The 23,038-nt window shown below is 32.7% G+C and overlaps 1 protein-coding gene across 1 annotated transcript in view; it reads left to right on the top strand.

Moving 5' to 3' along the window:
• LOC145683623 (uncharacterized) overlaps positions 1-23,038 on the top strand; it is a gene marked incomplete at its 3' end in the record, with an annotated part of 551,164 nt that overhangs the window by 120,940 nt on the left and 407,186 nt on the right. The window contains 7 exon segments of the mRNA XM_081754960.1: positions 765-809; positions 10,643-10,678; positions 13,136-13,174; positions 16,724-16,768; positions 17,950-17,985; positions 20,510-20,548; positions 21,683-21,736. Coding sequence (XP_081611086.1) covers positions 765-809; positions 10,643-10,678; positions 13,136-13,174; positions 16,724-16,768; positions 17,950-17,985; positions 20,510-20,548; positions 21,683-21,736 — 294 coding nt within the window.

Raw genomic sequence — 23,038 nt, forward strand, 5'->3', positions numbered from 1 at the left:
AACTTCTTCTATCATTTCCCTGTCTATCTTAAATATCAAGAATGTTATGGACTTGTGCCTTGTAGTAGATATACCTTGCATGCATGTTAATAACGAGGCTTTGGTAGTGGTTATGATTACTTCTCGATTTCTGACTATTAAATTCAATCGACTTTCGTGGCGTCTTAATTAAATACTTCCAAAAATTGATGACTTTATTCTAAAACGTACTTCTTAAATTTACCGAAATGCTTAGTTTCTTGGGTTAACACAACTTTTAATTTCTTCTACCTTCCTTTGATGGAGACGTTTTAAATCGTAAAGCCCTTTGAGATCTCAATTTAATATTTGGCGCAATTGTGAAATTTGAATACTACACAATATTGTCAAAAATTATATTGTAATTTAAATATATGAATAATCTCCTTAAATAGTAAGAAATTTACATTTGTCAGCAAGAGGAGTGTTCACCACATTTTTTGTCCAGGCTGCAGTTCATTGCGAGCAGGTCATTTGTTTGCAATAGTGTCTAACGCAAATTTAAGTTAGTTTATATTACAGTTTATGGCTTTTCCTCCAGAAGAGGGATATAAATTCAACAGCAGTGTTGGAGGTAATTAGTATAAAGACCTCTAAATATGTATCGAAATATTTAATAACTCTAATGTGTATGATGATCGTCTGAGCCATATATCTTAGAACAAAAAGCTTCTTATCCTATTTATTAAATAATACTTCCACTAAGTTTATATTTTATAATTGATTTTATTTATTTTCTTTGGTAGGGGAAGGCAGTTTTAGCAGTGCTAATGCTAACACAAGTGCACAAGGTAAAACACATAGTTTAGATTGTATACCACAATACTTGAAACTACCATAATTTGAAATCTAAATCAAATCGTTAATGCAATAATTCTGAATGGCATAGTGTACAACTTAAGCAAAGATCTTAAACGCATTCAGTCAATAATCAAATCAAACATACCTCTTAGACTCTGCGACTTTTAATAGGGTAAAGCCAAGACGGGCCGCATGACAGCATAGTTAACATGAGGGTGAGAAGGAGCAAGGAAGACAGTGAAAAATGTATGAAATGGATAGTTGGCAACTTTACTAATAGAGACGAAAGTAAAATTCATGATCGAATAGAAGGAGGCTCTTTTGTACAGAAATGTGTGTAAAATTAAGCATGAGTGATGCAAAAGAGGGACAGACAATTTCTCAAACGTTTTGGGTATATGACTGGGAAGGTTACGGCATCAAATAATAAAAACACGATTAGCATCTGAGGTAGTATATTTTCGAATGTATCCTTAAATAAAGTGTATTACCAATTAGAAATTTCTGCCAAACCATAAGCATTTGTTATCACCTACGTAAATATCCCAGAACACGCAGTCATTAAATAGAAGAGATCGCAGAACTTGTTATTTAATAATATGATAGATTCCAAATGTGAAAAATAACATATATGTGAACATCATGGTAGAGAAAGGAATGGCAAAATATGTGGTAACTACAGTTTTGTTTGTTGGCGCGTTAGGGCATTAACTAGGGTATCACTAGGAGATAAATCCGGTCTGTGACAAACTTGAACGCTTTAAAAGCTTATGTCTTTTAGTTGGAATTGACCAAGACCTTATAAGATATATTAAAGTTTACGCACAAACCTATCTCGGCCACCAATGTATTTGTGTTTATGACTGAGGTAAATATTTCCTTCTATTTGGTTTCATAAGTTAAGTAAATATATATTTCAAGGTTGCTTGATATTTTATTAGCGTAGTTTATTTTTATCTATTAATGAAACGATAATTAATACTATATCATACAGTAATATACAGATGGTCTCTTTCAGTTAGATATTTAATTACAACGTAATTTACCTCCTCTTCTTCTTACCAAGTTGTCTTTTTATATTATATGCAAGGTTCTTGTATTTTCCCCGATCTATCGGTTTTTAGTAAAATAAACCAATATTAGTAAAATAAACATTGAGATTAACTGCCCACTATAGAATTTTGCTATTTGCAATATGTACATAATATTTAGTACTGATGGGGAAACGCACATACTACATAACAATACCACAATTTTTAGTATAAGCGAAGTAAAAAATTGTCAGGTCTATTCTAAGAAACTTCGGTACATGCACGTATTAGGTGGTTACATTGCGGTGTCCTATAAATGTGGTTATAACAATTTCGTGCTACCTTAAATAGAAAGGTAGGAATGGTCAATAAAGCGACTATTGATACCGCTAACGGCATTAAGAAAAATATCCATAGAAATAAATGTAAGAAATTATGAGGCATGGCTCTTTTCAAATAGGTCACCTTTATGGAAACAAGAATGATAACAACTTTATTCCAGGTTTCAAACGTTAGATGTTAAAAATGTACGATATCTTGTTTTTCTACAAAATCGTTATAATGTAAAACATTTGTAATATGAATCTGGAAATTATTATGGATTAACTATTGCAATATTAGATTCTATCTATGATTTTGCTTCTCTAATGCAACTGGAGGTGATAAAAGCATGCCACTTCCTTCATTGTCAATATTAACTCTGTAAGATCTGAAGAGCTCCTCCGTGGCTAAGCGGTTAGCGTACGCGCCTTTGGGGCGGAAGATCCGTGTTCGATTCCGGAAGGAGCTCCTGTGGTTCGGATTCCACGTTAATCAGTAGGTCCACGTCTCATATAGTTCGCTGCTGAACGGAAAGATAAACTCAAAATCAACTCAAGATCTGAATTATATGATAAAGGCAAAATAAAGTTATATGTTTGAATTTAATGTTATAATAGTATATATGGTGTGCCATTTATTTTCATGTAGCATCGTAATTACTATATTGTTAACAGGTGGACTGCTATAAGTATCAATTGCGGTATTCACCTTACTTGCCACTGTTTTCATGACTAACAACTGTGATTTTCTTTCTTGAGGATCTGTCGTGTTCCTCAATTCTGTACGTTTTCTAGCTACTATTGCGAGATAATTTAAAATAGTGCTTTAGCATTTAGACATCTCTTCGTTTTAATGAAATTATCCTATTATAAATATTGGCATCTGCATTTCCTTATTTCACTTAATAATCTTATTTGTATTATGAATTTTAGATAATACTTTGCCCAAGTTTTTCTAAATTTTGTACATGGTTTTCAAAGTAAACAATTTGCAACATTCTGAGCCTGACACTAGAATTTCGTTCTTTCGCATTTGCTTGTTTCTATCATTTCGTACGGTAAATCTAGATTTTTGTGCCGTCGCTCTTTTGAAAGCATAAATCTATGAAATGTATTGGGACCAATGCTTTCATGCTTCCTCTTTAAAATTGATTTATATGCTATGCTTTTATCCCAATTTTGTGTTAATTTTATTAACAGTACCCAATTTTTGCACTATCCTTGGTTTCAAGATATGCACATTTATAATTGAACTACGTTCTTAGTCCGTAATTTACATCTTCAAAGTTTTTTTCTATTGTGAAAGTTTTGATCAATTTTTCGTCGCAAACCTGATCTTTTGTACAAAAATTGTTTTGAAAACATGTCTTTATTAATTATGGTGAAATTGGGGTACCCATTCACCACACTCTAGAAAATAAAGAAACAATATATCCTGATGTTACACGACAATAATACACATGTACCTATAATGGGACTACTACTCCATGTTTGATACGATCGATTGAGTTCTATCAACGTTTTCTTGTTTTCGAAATATGAAGTGCAAACCAAGAACCATTACCGCTGAACGAGAAAACAACATGTTTCATATACTTACCAAGCATGCGAATGTTTACTCGAAGGCACTTTGTTTTTGATCGTATGAATTCGATATGTTGTCCGTTAATCTCGAAGATATGACACAACATATCCGTCTTTAGGTAACGAATCTACAGGTGTCATAGTGCAATATTTGGTAAGCTTTGTGAGGTCCAGATTTTGAATCATTCCCAGTTTTATTACGATCGGATGTTTGGTGTATAAATTTATGCTTTAAAGAATATGATTTAAAGTTAAAGTGCAGGGAAAATGGATCTGTTTGATCCAATATTTCGCCTCGCGATACACTACAAATTAAAATTTTACCTTAATAAAAGCTATAGTTATTTACATTTTACACTTACCAATATGCGCTTATGCAAATATTAGTATAAAAATCTAAAGAGAGTTACTATCTTTGGTGTAGAGAATCAAGTTTTCATTCAGTTATACATTTTGATAAATGTTGGAAGTGGGTTAGCGTAAGAGTCTGCGGCGAATGAGACCGGGATTTGATTCCAAGAAATATCTTTTGCAGTTTGAGTTACTTGTTATGGTGTATACTAAGAAAAATCAATTCTCCGGACAGCGGTATATTGTACACCCAGATACATAAGTAATTTCCCCCCTAATCACTATATTTCCATTACTTGGGGTCCAGGTGATTTGCGGTTGTGAGAACGCCTAGGCAGATGCAACCCAACGTACACGTAACTTTTCTCGTCACTGAAAGCAGTTGGTAGCACTGACTCAAGTCTGTATGGAAGTAAAATTGTGAGTAGATGACGCACGAAACATTTCTCCATTCTAAGATCAATCTCTCTGGTCCAGAGTGTGTTGTCCAAAAGACATCAAAAGTTAATCTCACTATTGCTGTGTATGTAATGTATTTTTTCATTATATACAGTATAGTCAAAAAACTAAAATATTGATCACATATGAATCAGAAAATGCTTGAAAGTAGCAGAAAATATCAAATCTGGAAAGAAGAGAGAAGATCTTGCTTATCACACTGAGTATGCATTGAACTTGAAATTGAAACAAGAAAACTTGAAAACGCTTCAGCCTGGCCGGGACTAGAACCCGGGCCCACCAAATTGAAAGTTCAATGCGTTAACCACTCACCCAAAGCACCATTTAAACTTCCACCCAAACTAATACCTAGTTAAAATCGTTTCATGGAAAAATATAAACAAGACACTCAAATATAACAAATACAAACAAATATAAACAAAATATAAATAAAAATATATATAAGAAAATATAAGCAACTTTTGTGTGTCTTAATGACTTACTCTAGATTTCCTTGACTAACTCAAAAACAAGTTGTATACACGTTGCTCAATGAAGAAATTATCACAAAACGTTCTTCAAGTCGAGGCTATGCTATTGACAGAGCCATAAATTGTGGAGGCAGAGGGTAACAGCCCGCCAACCAGAAAAGCTGCCAGCAATTTGAGGGGACCCATTTTCAGACAAAATTTTCTTACTCCATATACGATAGGAACATAAATTAGAAATGAACCATCAAATAGGGTCGCTACATCACATAAAGAAAACAACACACAAAAGGTAAATAACAACAAAAATGAGTTTTTGTCATGTATCGAATGGACCCGGGGAGTGACTAACGGAACCGCAGACCTTGTCGTGCGGGAGGGCCCACAGGCTTCGGGAGGCCCATAAAGATTAAAATAAAGTTGGAAAGAGGGGATGCAAGAATCAGAAGAACAAATTTTTCTAGGGGAACCAACTAAACTTATTAATGGTTGCCCCTCTAAGAAAAATCTAAGTTACGGCGGTGGTCCTCGGTTGCAGGGATTGTCCAGATTTGCAATACATTTCGTCTTTTACACAACTTCTAATTTCCAAAGAAGAAAAGACGACAAAAATTATTTTCACATTCTTTAAGTTGTATGAACACGTGTAGAAATTGACAATTCTATGTTTATTTTACATAACTACTAGTTTACTTTCTTAACTTCATATGAGTAATTTGTGGTAAATTGAGCCCACATAATCATGAGGCAGCTGCTTATGAGGCACAATCCACTAGGGGTTCTTATTCCTCTAAAGAGCAAGGTCAATATTTTAATTGTCCTCAGTATTTCTGTCTTCGTGTTCCTGTAGTGTTTGGAATACGTCGAAAGGACATGAGGTGTCAGTGGCGAACAATACTCCGGTTGGGGCGATTTGATTAAAAGAAATTGTAAAAGCAGGAAACTCCGGTTGCAGCTGCCTGGGTTCAATTCCCGTCGTAGCAATTATTATTTTTTTGAACGGAAAGATAATATTTATGTAATTGGTGTTGCAATTATGCCATTCCTTTATTATTATTATTATTATTATTATTATTATTATTATTATTATTATTATTATTATTATTATTATTATTATTACAGAAGGAAAGAGAAGTAAAATAGTCGAAGGTATTCATAGGAACAGAAAAGATATAGAGTATGTGAGATGTTTCTTAGGTTTACACATGAAAGCAATAATATTATTACGTTTATGGATTTACATATAGAATTATCAATTTGACAAGAAATGAAATACAAAGATTTGTTAGCTGATAACGGTAATGCATTTTGTTTCGCCCATTTTCTAAGTAGAAAGGTGAGGTGACATCTTAAATAGAATCATTCCCGTGACTAGCGTTGTAAGTTCGATCACAATTTGCAATTTGTGCACAGCTATGAACAATTCCTTGGAACTCTTTTTAGGCTCATACTACAGCAGTAATGACGAGTTAACCCTTATGTATTCATCAATTTTTGTCCAAACACGTTACTTGACACACGGGTACGAATGAAGTTGATACGGAAGATGTAATTTTGTGTTCTTGGCATTTGATCTGTAAAAGAGGTCGTCACAACTCTTAGACCCAGAAAAAATGCATATTTTTCATGTTACTATACATCACAAGTATCAGTTTTGTAGATTGCAAAAATTTACTGAATTGCCACACCCGGAATCAAACTTGAGTCCCCAACATTAAGAAACTAACGATTAAGCCACTATTCTAAGACGTCACTGTTCTGGGAGAAGGAAATAATGGAACTGTGGTGAATTCAGTAATTACACACTTTTACGATTCCAGTGTAATAATGATGAAACTTTCTGATTTTAGTCATGATAAAATAGTTAAGTATTATGCAGAAAGAATAGTCCAGAGAATATAACTTTAAATTGACAACTTATATGTACGGAGGCGCTGCCATATGCTCTCGCCTCGGGCCCTGATTTTTCACGGCATGGTATTGGACAGATACTTATATTGATTGGAATAAGGTGTTTCAGGGCACTGGATATTTATTTAAGTTAATTAATTTAACGAACCTTCCTCAGTATCTTGTTTCCTATTTTTATGCGTTTTACTCACTTTTAGAGTTTTTCCACTAACTCCTTAAGAAGAGGGACAAAAACACGGAAACATAGAGGACAGTAAAAATCACAAACAATATCCGAGCGTTCTTCTTTTGCCTGAAGTAAAACAATAAAATATGGTGAACATGCGTTTTTTGGTCTTCCATTTCCTATGTGATGTCAAATCCAGGGTTGGAGTGGGTCAGTGGGTCGTCGGTCAAAAGCATGTGACCCACTGCGTCCCATCATCCACCGTGACTCACTGCAACGCACAACCCACCATGAACCACCTTTCAATATGACGCACTCTGACCCACCGACCCTCTCTGCTCCCTTTCTACCCTTTATTGTAGACAGCATTATTCTGACGTGACAAAACGCCAATGAACCACAAAATTACTCCGCCAAAATATGTTAAATCGCCTATATGTGTGATTTGGTTACATTGAGGTTTGTCTAAAGAACACTGAGAAATGTACCAAAAAAGTACCCCGAAGGAGCCTCGGAACACCAACCTTATGATTACTGGGTGGGTGTTTTTTTTTACTTCGCCACGGAGGCGATGAAGAAGACGTCGCTTGTAAAGGCATAAATGGTTGTAATCGTTTTAATTTGGTCAATCAGAGTGCTCTTTTAACCGTATATACGAGACGATAACTCTTTAGGGTAAGATAAAACGCGTTCGCCATTTAATTTTATAACAAAATGACGCGTGTCTATTTACTTTATTTCATAGTTCTCCCATACTCACTTTCTAATGATCGACGAAAGTTGCCGTCTAAATTCATACAATTATCGCACTCAGGATTTTTCTCTTCATGGTGTTGAGGCAGAATTTATTCTTGACCCTCGGAGCTCACTTCAGGAACAATTCGTCAGGAACGATTTAGAAAAATAATATATAATAATAACCGCACGCACATGACTGGCGATAGTTTGTGATGGTCCCTCCGCGATTCTCCGCGACGAATGGAAGGAGCGCGGACCAAAACGAAGTCTTCGCTCCGACGCAGTGGTAACTTCAACACCCCGACGCGAGATATCTGTTTCGACTCGACGAAATCCTGCTGGCAGTGGGACACTAGCGGCAATCCTTCGACTCCTCTCTATATTGACGTTTACCCGCAAGTGGGCCACTAGATGGTGGCGACGTTTACGGCATGAGGTAGGTATATCTTCATATAGTCTCGCTGCTGAAAGGAACGTTAAACTCAAAATCATCTGAACTCAACAAAAATTTAGTGCTTCGCATCATATATCCATATATACTTACCATGCGCTTAATAATAATTGCTAAAAGCTTGTTTATTATTTGGAGCGCTTAGACCACAGGGCAATGAACCCATTCAGTTGTGAGAAAAATGGACATAAAATTTGTAATGTAAGCTTCTGTATGTTGATCTACGTATCTTGATTTGGGAGTTTCAAATTCCATCTGCTTTTCCACTGAGAAGTATCGATAATTCAACAAGGAAATAATTAAACCATGATAATTTGATTGAAATTCATCGTAAGTTTGCCCATGACAAACATTTTACCATTTTATACCAGATCCATCATTATTGTAATAGAGCGGTGCTTGAGGGATTGACCGTAGAAATTCAAACTCCAATTAGTTAGAATTTGACAACCTGGTTTTATTACAAGTATAAACTCTTTAGTCGGTAGAAAAAAGGACGTGGCTCAGGTGTCAGAGTTGATGATAATGTGTTTTGGTGGGTCAGTGGTGCATGGTAGGTGGGTAATGATGGTTAGTGGGTGAGAGTGGGCCAAGGTGGTTGCTAGATCATGGGACAGAGTGGGTCGCGGTGGGTGGTGGATCACGTTTTCATTGATCCACGCCATCTCTGATCAAATCTGTAAAACCAAACCAAACAAACAGCAATAATATTACACAAAACGCTCAACATATTAGCTATTCATGGCATAACTATTGCATGATACGAATAACTCTAGTATATCCACAAACCATCATTTGTTATATTTTACCGAAATACATAATGACTTTTCTGACAACCTGATATTTGAAATGTTCTTAATACGCAAAGTTCATTGATTTCATCACTTATTCACTTATTCTCTTATGATCGTCACAACCTTTAGGGTACTTCCCCTAGATATAGAAAGGTGAAATGTAATCTCCAGGCTTGGTGTAGCATGGAAGTAAACCAATGAAAAGCAACAGGATAATATTTCCCTCCTCTATATCCACTAAAGTGGAGTGTGTTGATTGTTCAACAAAAATCCAATCAGGAAAATCATAAAATATATATTTTGCCAAGTCTCGACTTTGCAATAATAATAATAATAATAATAATAATAATAATAATAATAATAATAATAATAAAATAATAATAATAACAATAATAATAATAAGAATTTATTTATTTATTTATTTATTTTAGTGCCATGAACAATCAGATAGCAAAAATACAGCACTTAGTGATAGAAGACACATCTTACATTCCTCTTAATATTAACAATACATTTGTTTCGACGATAGGAGGTCATTATCTATCTTATAATATGTTCCTAATTTTATGACTTGTATCTTATCTAGATAAACATAATTACTTCATTATTCATTAAAATAGTCAATTTTGTTCAAGTTGTCCTTAAAACAAAGATACCGTCAAACATACAGATATACTATATATAATATAAATACCTAATAAAATCTATACGTCTGTTTAATAAATACAATTATTCCGATAATATATTAAAAGAACTTGTCAGTTTTCTTAAGATTATCGAATTTTTATTCATGAGAACCATTTCCGATGCTTTTCTAAGATTACATGTTGGTACCCTTATACCTATATTATGTAGGCAGTATTCGCTACTATATATATTGTTTAAAATTATCTGAATAAAGTTTGTATCTATCATTTTTCTTCTTACATGTAATTCTTGTAACCCCCAGTATTCGTTCCAGTAACCATAACTATGAGAGTGTTAACCTTTTTTCATATTTCTACACAATAGCCTAATGAAACATTTTTGAACCGATTCAATTTTGCCACATTTATGTTGTGGATATGTTATTCCATATAATTGTACGAAATTCTAATCTGAGTCTTACAATAATAATAATAATAATAATAATAATAATAATAATAATAATAATAATAATAATAATAATAATAATAATAATAATAATAATAATAATAATAAAGAAATAACAGAATTACAAAATCAGTTACGTAAACAATATGTTATAATTAAGAAAAAATTATTGACACGACGACGGACCGTAACTTGTGGGAGCAGGCGGCCACTGCCCCTACCCCAGGGAACCTCCCCGCCGTTCAAGGTGTTCCCTTTTTAAGACAAAATTGTCTTACCTCATATACGATACGAAAATGAAATTATATGCGTGGATATTCTGTTGAACTACATCTTAACATACCTTCTGAGAAAATAGGCCAGCATACTGGTTACGGTTCCGTATTAATTATATGTTATGTGTTGGAAGATTATATAATTCGTTTGTATTTAAAAATAGCATTTTATTTTCATTTCTAGCATATCATTTTAGTAAAGGAAAAGGAAAAGTCAAAGGTAATACTCTTATTAATATTCAGACATTTTTGTTTATTAAACTTTAAACAATTACTCTACCAAAGACTGTGTACTGGTCGTACTGTAGCCAGCAGTCATTTCTAATTGTAATTACAATTACGGATATTTCTTTACTTAGTAATGTGTACACAAATAACCTTAAACTCCATAGTGTATTAATACTTTTCACAAATTAGTCCTATAAATTGGAGCAGAAGAGATCCTTCATATGCAAACTTAATGAATTCAAAAGCTAACAATATACAATAAGTGGCTTACTTACTTCAACAAGTGTTATGTATTTAGGTTTAAATGAACGGGTTTTGAAAAAGATCTCTCACCATTTGCTATTTCAATTGTTTATCCAAAGCTCGAGATGTGTAAAAAAATGTACATTGAGTTTCTAGCGACAACCCACCATTTTATTCAAAACCTCAACAGAAACACAGGATTGTGTGCCCCAAACGAATCTACTTTGTTGTTTGATATCACATCCTCCACAAGAAGTCCGGGAAGTTATTTCTGCTGCACGAAGTGAATCTTCAAATTGGACTAGACGTAAGCTTCACAAGAAAACGTGATAGGGTAAATGATTTTGTCGGAAATTCGTACGGGAGAGGTGCTTTCTTTATGTCATGAATTTGAATACGAATTCATTATTTTTAAAAAAAAATATTTTCTCGGGTAGGTGGAAGGGGAGGTAATACAAGTATGGACATGATCTAGTTGAGTATGTTGCACACTGAACTTAAACGCTAAAATATTTTAAATGTGAATGTTTGGGTTAACGATTTTTAAATATAAATTTCATTAGATAATCAGTTTCAACCAATGTAGAAAGAATCATGTCTGTTGAGATGTGGCTCCTAACTCTTCTGTATTCATGACTTTATTTCTAGTGTAGCGTCTCTCATACTGTCTTCTTGTTAACCTCAACCAAAGGTTGTTGGTAAGATGGAAATTATAAAACGTTTTTCTCTCTTCGGAGAACTGTTTTTTACTTTGATACAGTCTAAAACTGTAATCGACTTATCTGGAATGTTCTCCAGGTACACATTCGTCATCATTATTATGTTGAAAAACACACAAACAAAATATAAGTCAACTGTTAATTACACAGAATAAATGCGAATCATATTACGTTACATTAATTTTGCAATTAATTAGTGCAAAAGTATACAAATTATAACAATATATATAAAGTCGTTACTGAAATATTTCAAAACGTACTTAAGAAACAAAAATGCAATAGAACAATGTTAGTATAAAGCAAAATAGCATAAACTAGTAACTAGTTTTTTCCAATAACGAATTCCTTAGGTTCAATGGTGCATTTAAGTTTTCCGTTGATTTTTGTCCTTCGAAAACTGGATAAATTTTCTACTTTGTGTTACTATTTCTACGAGTTTCAAAGTAATATTGTTCGTTCATCTGCAAATAGTTCTTAGTAATGTTCGTTTCTCGATTAAATTTCTAATTAAAACATCGAACCTACTTTTCCCTATTCTTTGTATTTGAACTGTTCATCTGAGCTTCATATACTTGATAATCCTAACACTGATTGATTAACGGTATAAATTATAGAGTTCCCTCTTATGAAGTTTCTGTCATTCCCCATTACCGTTCTTCTTGTATGAAAATACACGTCTCACGATTTTATTTTTAGACACCTTCAGTCTGTATTCCTCCCTCAGAGTAAGCGACCATGTTTCTCAACTACACAGCGCAACAGCAATGGTTATCATTTTATGTATTTTAAGTTTCAAATTCCTTTGCAACAACAAAGCATTTTGAACTGAATAGTAAAATAAAGTTGATGGTATCACTCGATATTTAATTTCTTTCGTGAATATCGGTTTGGTGTGTTAGTATTGTCCTCAGATATTTAAACGTACCTACTGTGTCGAAGGCATTTTGATATTTTGAATCATTCATAATCTACAGTATTATGATACGATGTATTTATATTTTTGCATTTACTTCCAAAGCTATATTCCTGCAAGAGAATAATGATACCTCTGCATTTCGTTCTAGTGATTTTTTATCATCCTTTATTATATTTAGATCAGAATTATACTTCATTTATCTTTCTTTCGCTACATCTACTAGAAATCAGGGAATGCTATTTGGCAAGATTTTGAAACTAGAAGTAGGCTAGAGTACACTAAATTGTTTCTTAAATGTTAAACTGTTATTCACATTTCGAGTTAAATTAATTTTTTTATTATACTAAAGTTTGACAGTTATCTCTCGGAAGAGGGCTTACATGGATGATGTTGGTGAATGTAATATTACTTATATCCGGACAAATATAAGTTAATACTTAACAGTGCACTCAGCTGTAAGGCGATATTGAAATTTTGTGTTTAATATATTCCTACCCTATTTACATATTAAATCTCAGTTCAAGTAAACTTGAAGCTTAAAAATTTATTTTATTTCGTACTTTTTCTGCAGGAAGTTGGAGCAATGCTAGCTCCAACGCAAATGTACAAGGTAAAGTCATTCATAGTTTTACTTGCATAGGAATATACTTGATTTTAAATTTTTTCTTCAACCTTAACCTTCTTTATAAATTCTTATTTTGAATTCACTGATTCATGTGAAAAGCAATTTGTTACGCCTCTAAATTTAATCTAAATCACACTTACGTTTTAAATGTATGCAGTTAAGTTTCAAAACAAAATTTGTCTTCTACATATTGTGAATTATCATAAGTTATAGTAAAGTCGTGAGGTCGAGTGGTAGTTCGTGGGGTGTCAGATCGGGAAATGAAAGACATGACGGTTTTCAGGGAAGTATTAATTGACAAACGTATACCTCAAATAGTCAGATATATACTTGTGTATCGATAAAAGCTATCCCCAGTGAAATGTGGTTTTTTATGTGTGCTAGTATTTCAAAATAAGTGTATATTTTCCCCATAGTTCAGCATAAATTTCGAGAAAGATTCCAGTGTCAAAAAAGTAAAAAATGTTGAGTATCTAATTTAATTCATTGTAGAAAATAACGTTTTATGTTGTTTGCGGTCAGGCTAAAACTAACCCTAGCTGAATGAGGTTTATATCGTCTAACCAAATATGAAAGGTCGTACAATAATAAAATTTGAGTTTAACGTCTCGTTCAGCAGTGAAGTAGTAATTGCCCCATGGATCATGTTTTGGATTTTGGCCCTGACCTTTGTGACGTCATAGGTCAAAGTTCAATGACCTTGGCCCGAAGTCAATGATCTAGCGGTACTTACAACCACCCCTCTAGATTTTTGGGGAGGTACCTTGGCCCATACCCTAAAATTTGGCAGGGATATATTGGACCACCCCCTTAAATTTTGGAAATTGCCAAATCTAAAAATTTGGTGTGGTAGCCTAAGGCAAAGGTATGCACCTCTATTAGTACTGGGGTCTATCTCGTTCCCTTTCATGTGTAAAAAGTTGCTAAAAATCAAATTTTGCTTCTTTTGACCTAATTTATACACTTTGTTGAGGTTTAATTACCTTACATGGTTATATGGTCATGTATAGATGGTCATTGTCTATCATAAAACATAGGTACATTCACACACCCCTTTAATTTTTTGGGAGGGGAACATTGGCCCACCCCTTAAATTTTGGAAATTGCCGAATCTAAACATTCACTATTATAGTACAGGGCCTCAATATGTATCATGATAAATCTGGATGGTCCACCTCGTTCACTTTCATGGGTAAAAGATTGTCGAAAATTAGTACGACCACGTGTTTGGTTTTGGTCTAAGTTATCCCCTTTGATCACATCCTATTATCTTATATGATTATATGGGTATGTATAGGGGTCAATTATCTTACATAAGACATAGGTATATTAGTGAACCCTTTTAAAATTTGGGAGGGGTACCTTGGCCCACCCTTAAATTTTGGAAATCATTTAATATAAGCATTTGGTGTTATACTATAGGACATCAATATGTATCACTATAAATTTGGGTGATCCATCAAGTTTCCTTTCATGGGTAAAGAACTACCAAAACTCAAATTTCGGAGGTTACTGACAAACTTTATTTCATTTCATGACGTTTTTTATCTTATATGATTATATGGGCATGTATAGGGATCTATTCTATTTCTTAAAATATAGATACATTGGTGCATCCGTTGAAAAATTTGAAGGAGTACATTAGCCCCCACCTTCAATTTTGGAAATTTCCAAATGTAAACATTTAATATAGTACTATAGGACCCTAATATATATTAGTATAAATTTGGGTGGTCCATTTTTTCCCTTTTGTGGATAAAAAATGTTAAAATTCAAATTTCGGAGGTTATTGACCTCCTTTGATGCGGTTTTATTACCTTATATTAACATATGAATGTGTTGAGGGGTTTATTTTCTTTTATAAGGCATGAGAACATCGATGCTTTCATCTTAAAATTTGGTAGAGGTACATTGGCTCACCCTTAAGGTTAGAAAATTGCCCCATTTGGTATAATAATATACGTTCTTATAAATTTCGTTTCCTTTCATGGGTAAAAATTACCAGAAATTAGTATGACCACGTGTTCGATTATTGACTCAATTTATTCCCTTTGATAAGGATTTAGCACGTTATATAGGTATGTACATAGGTTTCTTATCTTTATATTTTTATGTTCCTATTTAAATTTTCTGGGGGTACATAGAACCATTCCTTAAATTTGGGAATTATCAAATAACAAAATTCGGTAAACGTTTTTTAGGACACTTTGAAACATGTTTGTGTCCCTTTTATGGCCAAATATTCAAATTTCGAAGGTAATTGACCTATTTTATCTTCTATGATTCGGCTTTATCATTGAATGAGTGCAGGATTTATTACTTTTTTCATAAACACAGGCGTATTTGTGTACCAATCTTAAATTTTGGGAGGGGTACATTTCTTATTGTTAAATCAATAATTGGTAGTTGTTCTTAGAATTGGGTGGTATATCATTCTTTGTGTAAATCATTGTCAAATATTAGTATAATCACGTGGTCAGTTATTGACCTATGATGAGATTAGGAGTCCAGGACAATGGTACAATTGAAACTTTGTAGGATAATTTGAGAATTGTCAAAATGAAATTACGTCATTAGTTTTGATTATTCCCGCATATGGACCAAATATAAACGTAAGCAATACGATGTACCACGTGATTGACCTTGATGAGGTAGTGTACAGGGATTCATTTCCTTTGTTGTGGTACTTCTTAAGTTTGAGTACACACTTCTAGAAAACAGTTGGTTTGCTAAGGTATACAATTGACGGACATTATTGACCTTATTGCACATATAATGATATGGTTAATTTTAATACAGGTATATCGAGAGAGGTATTCTTTAAATTTGGGAATTGTGATAAACAGAATTTTAACATAAGGCGCGAAATTTGAAACAATACCTTGAACTATAGTCACAGCTCATCATCTAAAATCATTGGTGGTGGTTGATTTGCCCTTGAGCTTTAGAAACCTGATAGCTAACCTTATTGAATCTTATGATTCATAGTCTAAAGGCAATTCATGCTACAACACTGAAATTTAGTCACAAGGTGATGTAATCTGACACTGGCAAAGTTATTGTTGATGCAATTTGATTGAATGATCACTATCTTTCGTGCAATCTGATTGTTGACAATATAGTTACAACACAAAATAACACAGAAACTTGTAACTTGTACCTTTTTCCAGTGACGCTAATACAGAAACAATGCATGATTACTTAGCACTACTTAAATTAGAAGCATAGTATGTTACAATGAAATCTGTTCTAGATGACAAATTTAACTTAGCATTGACAGCTAGATGTTTGGTTAATTTGATTACATTAAACTTGCAAGGATTTGCCTACGGAAGAAGGATATCTAATCGATGGTAGAGGTAGAGGTAATTGTAGTATTTGTATCACTAAACGTCTAACAATTTAATTATCCGTAATATTAATGTGTGATTTTGTGCGCTATATAAGGTACCACAAGCTCCTTACCCTATTCACTAACTAATACTTCAAGCAAGCTTATAGTATATACTTTAATTTGTACCTATTCCTTTGCAGGGCAAGGAAATTTTAGCAATGCTAGTGCTAATGCAAATGCAGAAGGTAAAACTATTAGTTTTCTCTGTGTGCAATGAGATTTGATTTTAATCTTTATGTTTCAACTTTAAAACCTTTCATTGTTATGGTATTTTGGAATGTTATGTTATACAACGTAAAACTAGTCTGAAATAAAAGTAACACTTGTATCTAAAACGCAATCAGTTACTCCTCAAACAAAACATGTCTTATAGACGTTGGGATTTATACGGTAAATTCATTAAATATTACGTGGTCCTGAAATTAACGAATGAGTAATATTGGACATGGAAAGGGGTGAAGAGTTGTAATGAACGGGCAGTCGGCATATTTACTAATAGATTTGACAGCAACATTTATAAGTCAAACAAGTTATTTTACTCAGAAATATGTTAAACATTATTTTCCATTTGTCAAGGTAAGTGCACATAAAAGTCTTGCATAAATTCATGAAATAGTTGTGGTCTCAAATAAAAACGTGTTTAGTATATGAGACAGTTTATTAGGGAACATCTCAAACGCAGTATGCAACCAGCCAGGAATAACAGCTAAGATAGGAGAGTTCAGTTTCACCTACAAAAGGTAACCCACATCTCGAAATCATGATGCAGAACTGATCACAGAGCCCTTTCTGAACGCAATAGTAAGATAGATTGGGAATATGGAATAAGACATTTCGTGGAGCGACCCCTGTCTTACTGTTCACGACTCAGGTAAATGTTTGCTTCAATGCGGATTTATAACGTAAGTAAATATATTTTTCAAAGCTCTTTGTTATTTTGTCAGGACAATTTATAGTTATCATTTAATTGAACCAATATTAATTTAAATATCCTACAGTAGTATACAAAGGGTGGCTTTCAATTTTTCAATGTCATTATTTCACATTCCATTTTCCTTAAGATGTTCTATCTGTGGTATTATCGGTATGCGTGATGTAACACACTGATATAGGCATGAAAGACAAAGCTTAGACATACAAAAAACGTTCACAGTTTTAAAATGACCATTTGCTAATATTTATTTTGTGTTAACTACAACTTACATGGCATGGGTATGTGTGGATATTCTGTTGAACTGCATCTTAACCTGCCTTCTGAGAAAATATGCCAGCATACTGGTTACGGTTCCGTATATATTTAGGTTATGTGTCGGAAGATTATATTATTCGTTTGTATTTAAAAATAGCATTTCATTTTCATTTCTAGCATATCATTTTAGTAAAGGAAAAGGAAAAGTCAAAGGTAATATTCTTATTAATATTCAAAAAATTGTCATTACACTGTAGTCAATTACTCTACCAAAGACTTTGTACTGGTCGTACTGTAGCCAGCAATCATTTCTAATTGTAATTACAATTACGGATATTTTTTTACTTAGTAATGTGTACACAAATAACCTTAAACTCCATAGTGTATTCATATTTTTCACAAATTAGTCTTATAAATAGGAGCAGAAAAGATCCTTCATATGTATACTTAATGAATTCAAAAGCTAACTATATACCATAAGTGGCTTACTTACTTCAACAAGTGTTATGTATTTGGGTTTAAATGAACGGGTTTTGAAAAAAAAATGTCTCACCATTTGTTGTTTCCATTGTTTATCCAAAGCTCGAGATGTGTAAAAAATTTGCACTGAGGTTTTAACGACAAAACACCATTTTATTCAAATCATCAGCAGGAACACAGGATGCTCCTCAGACACTCGATTGTGTGCGCTAAACAAACCTACTTTGTTGTTTGATCTCACATCCTCCACCAGAAGTCCGGGAAGTTATTTCTGCTAAACGAAGTGAATCTTCAAATTGGACTAGATTTAACTTTCAGACGAAAACGTGTTAGGGTAAAATATTTGTCAGAAATTGGTAAGGGAGTGGTGTTTTCTCTATATAATGAATTTGAAAAAAAATCCATTATTTAAAATACTTATTTTTTCGGGTAGATGGAAAGGGAGAAAATACAAGTAAGGACATGATCTAGTTGAGTATGCTGTACACTGAACTTAAACTCTAAAATATTTTAAAGGTGAATGTTTGAGTTAACGATTTTTAAATATGAATTTCATGAGAAAATCAGTTTAAACCAATGTAGAAAGAGTCATGACTATTCAAATGTGACTCATAACTCTTCTATATTCATGATTTTATTTTTAGTTTAGCGCTTCTCATCCTATATTCTTCTTGTTCACCTCAAGAACAGGTTGTTGGTAACATGGAAATTATAAAACATTTTTCTCTCTTCGGAGAACTGTTTTATACTTTGATGCAGTCTAAAACTGTAATCGACTTATTTGGAATGTCCTCCAGGTATATTTTGTCAGCAATTATTATATTGAGAAACACAGAAACAAAAAATATGTCAACTGTTAATTACACAGAATAGATGAGAATAATATTACATTACATTAATTTTGCAATTAATAAGTGCAAAATTATACAAATTATAACAATATATACAAAATCGTTACTGAAATATTTCAAAATGTATTTAAGAAACCAATAGGCAATAGAACAACCTTAGTATAAAATAAAATAGCATAAACTATTAGCTACTTTTTTGCAATAACTAACTGTATGGTCCTTAAAATCCTTAGGTTCAGTGATGCATTTAAGCTCTCCGTTGATTTTTGTCCTTCGACAACTGGATAAATTTTCTACTTTGTGTTACTATTTCTACGAGTTTCAAAGTAATATTGTTCGTCCATCTGCAAATAGTTCTTAGTAATGTTCGTTTCTCGATTAAATTTCTAATTAAAACATCGAACCTACTTTTCCCTATTCTTTGTATTTGATCTTTTCATCTGAGCTTAATATACTTGATAATCCTAACAATGTTTGATTAACGGTGTAAATTACAGAGTTCCCCGTTATGAAATTTCTGTCATTCCCCATTACCGTTGTTCTTGAGTAAAAATACACGTCTCATTATTTTATTTTCAAACACCTACAATCTGTATTCTTACCTCAGAGTAAGTGACCATCTTTCGTAACTATACAGCGCAACAGCAATGGTTATCATTTTATGTATTTTAAGTTTCAAATTCCTTTGCAACAACAAAGCATTTTGAACTGAGTAGTAAAAAGAAGTTGATGGTATCACTCGATATTTAATTTCTTTCGTGAATATCGGTTTGGTGTGTTAGTATTGGCCTCAGAATAACCTTTAGAATCAGCAGGCCTTTAAAAACACCTACTCTGTAGAAGGTAGTTTGATATTTTGAAGCATTCAAAATCCACAGTATTATGATATCAGGAAGGATCCATGTACTTAATTTTTTTCTGCATTTACTTTCAATGCTATATTCCTGCAAGAAAATCATGAAACCTCTGCATTTCGTTCTAGTGATTTTTTATCATCCTTTATTTTATTTACACCAGAATTATACTTTATTTATCTTTCTTTCACTACATCTACTAGAAATCAGGGAATGCTATTTGGCAAGATTTTTAAACTAGAAGTAGACTAGAGTACACTAAATTGTTTCTTAAGTGTTAAACTGTTATTCACATTTCGAGTTAAATTATTTTTTTTATTATATTAAAATTTGACAGTTATCTCTCGGAAGAGGGCTTACATGGATGATGTTGGTGAATGTAATATTACTTATATCCGGAAAAATATAAGTTAATACTTAACAGTGCACTCAGCTGTAAGGCGATATTGAAATTTTGTGTTTAATAGGCTATATTCCTACCCTATTCATTAAATCTGTGTTCAACTAAACTTGAAGCTTATAAATTTATTTTATTTTGTACTTTTTCTGCAGAAAGTTGGAGCAATGCTAGTTCCAGCGCAAATGCACAAGGTAAAGTCATTCATCGTTTACTTGCATAGAAATATACTTGATTTTAAATTATATTCTTAAACTTTAACCTTCTTTATAAATGCTTACTTTGAATTCACTTATTCATGTGATAAGCAATTTGTGACACCTGTAAATTTAATGTAAATCACACTCGCGTTTTAAATGTATGCAGTTAATATTTAAACAAAATTTGTCTTCTTCATGCTGTGGTTTACCATGTTATGGTAAGTTCGTATTAATTGAAACGTACAACTCAAATAGTCAGATATATACTTGTGTATCGATAAAACCTGTTCCAAGTGAAATATGTTTTTTACGTGTGGTAATATTCCAAATTAAGTGTATATTTTCCCCCATATTACAGCATAAATTTAGATAAAGATTCTGGTGTCAAACAGCTAAAAAATATTGAATATCTAATTTAATTCATTGTAGAAAATAGCATTTCATGATGTTTTCTGTCAGGCTAAAATAACCCTAGCTGAATGGGATTAATATCCTCTAACCAAATATGACATGTCGTGCAATAAGAAAATAGTTGAGTTGACTTTGAGGTCAACGTCTCGTTCAGCAGCGAGTCTATATGAAACGTGGACCTACGGAGTAACCGTACTTCGCGTATTACTTTACCATTCGAAGTGAGAAGTGCCTATCTAAATATAATGAAGTTGCATTACTTTGAATTTGTATAGTTAAGATACTTAAAACAAAATTTGAATTTGTGTATTTACTTAATCTTTTTTCTGTTATATTATCTCCATAAATGTCTTGTGTCAAGAGGATAATAATTTTTCCTGGTCTACTGATTTGGTTGGTTGCGTTGCATTTTAAACCTCCTTTAAGAGGGTGTTTAAGTACCGTCGACCTACAGGACGTGACACGTTAAATTTCATACATGTGTTTCCACCCTAAATGAATATTTTGTGTAAGCGCTAATGCCTTCTATAGTGCAAGTTGTTCTCTCAATACTATGGATTTGACAGTGAATCTTTCTAGATATGCTACCCAAGTACCTTTTCCCTTTTTTGCTAGGAAACATACTGGTATAGTATTTTTAATATTATTATAATTACTAAGATTTGAAATTACGTTAGTCACTTCTATGGGATATCAACATATTACTTTCCATTCTAGCATACCATTATAGTAGTGGTGGAAGTGCTGGCAAAGGAAAGAAAAAAGTAAAAGGTAATATTTTTCTTAATATTCTAAAATTTTATAAAATTATAATTACTAGTACCATCAAAGTTTCCGGATCGTTGTTCATTAGGACTTAAAATAATACTTAATTAAACACATAATTGTTTACCTGTAATAGATTGTTTTACCTGTAGTTTACCTGTAGTTTATATCCAGTAATATCCATTCAACTACACTAAGCTAGTCTCTCAAATATTTCAGCTCTCTGTTTATCGTAAGCTGAAATCATACTTATATAAAAATATTGTTGTTGCCATTTTAATAGAAACTCTTTATTGTAAGGTTTGTGTACCAATAATTTCAAACTCAATAGCATATTTCCGAGTTATTCTTATGAAGAAGATGTGCCTGGAAATTCTTCTCTATATATGAAGTTAATAGGTAAAAAGTCTTAAAATATTCAACAACTCACCTCTTCTTATTTTAGTACGCTTTAAATCAACATGTTTTGAAGAAACAAGTAACGTCAAGGGTGTTTCAACTATTGATACAAAGAGCGAAGTAAGTGTAAAATGCGCACTGAGCCCTTCCAATGACCCATCAGTTATTTAAAATCAGCAACATAAATCCAGCTTTTTCTTACGATCATGATTAGCTACGCTAAACCCACTTACATTCCTACACGAGTACGCACTCTCCACCGAATTTATACCTATCGTAGATGGAGGAGTTCCTTTTGATGAACGAAACTAATCCCTGATTTGGAACTATTGTAACCTCTAGTAGTAAGGATGTTAGGGTAGAGAATATCGTCAGTAAATTGGATAGTCATTGTATTCATTCAATACCATAAATTTTAATAAAGCAATATTCTTTTAAAACAGTTATTATTAAGGCAAGGTACAAACATAGCAAATACAAAGAAGAATGGATACCGTTAAAGAGGTAATTGGTATTATGTGTAACTTTATTTTTTTAAAAAAATATATAATGCATTCATGTATATTTAATTTAATAATTTCTAAATGTTGCTAATAGCAAATTTTATCCTTATGGAGGTAGACAATACCGACTTGGATCTAACTATAACATCTCCTATATGTATAATGTAGTGCTTCTGAAACATTAGTCCAGTGAATTTAAACGTTCATCATGTACGCTTCTGTGGTATTCCTCGGTGGATCACTAGATCGAAAACAATTTACTAGCTAATTGTAAATTGCACACGATATAGATGAGATTACAGTACAAGACTTATATAAATATATAGTTATATAAATTAATAAAGAAAAACACAATCAAATAACGTATACCGAAATGTTACTAAAATATTCCAAAAAAGATTTAATA

Source organism: Thermobia domestica, chromosome 4 (assembly GCF_964235325.1).
Source record: "Thermobia domestica chromosome 4, izTheDome1.hap1.1, whole genome shotgun sequence".
Taxonomy (NCBI): Eukaryota; Metazoa; Arthropoda; class Insecta; order Zygentoma; family Lepismatidae; genus Thermobia; species Thermobia domestica.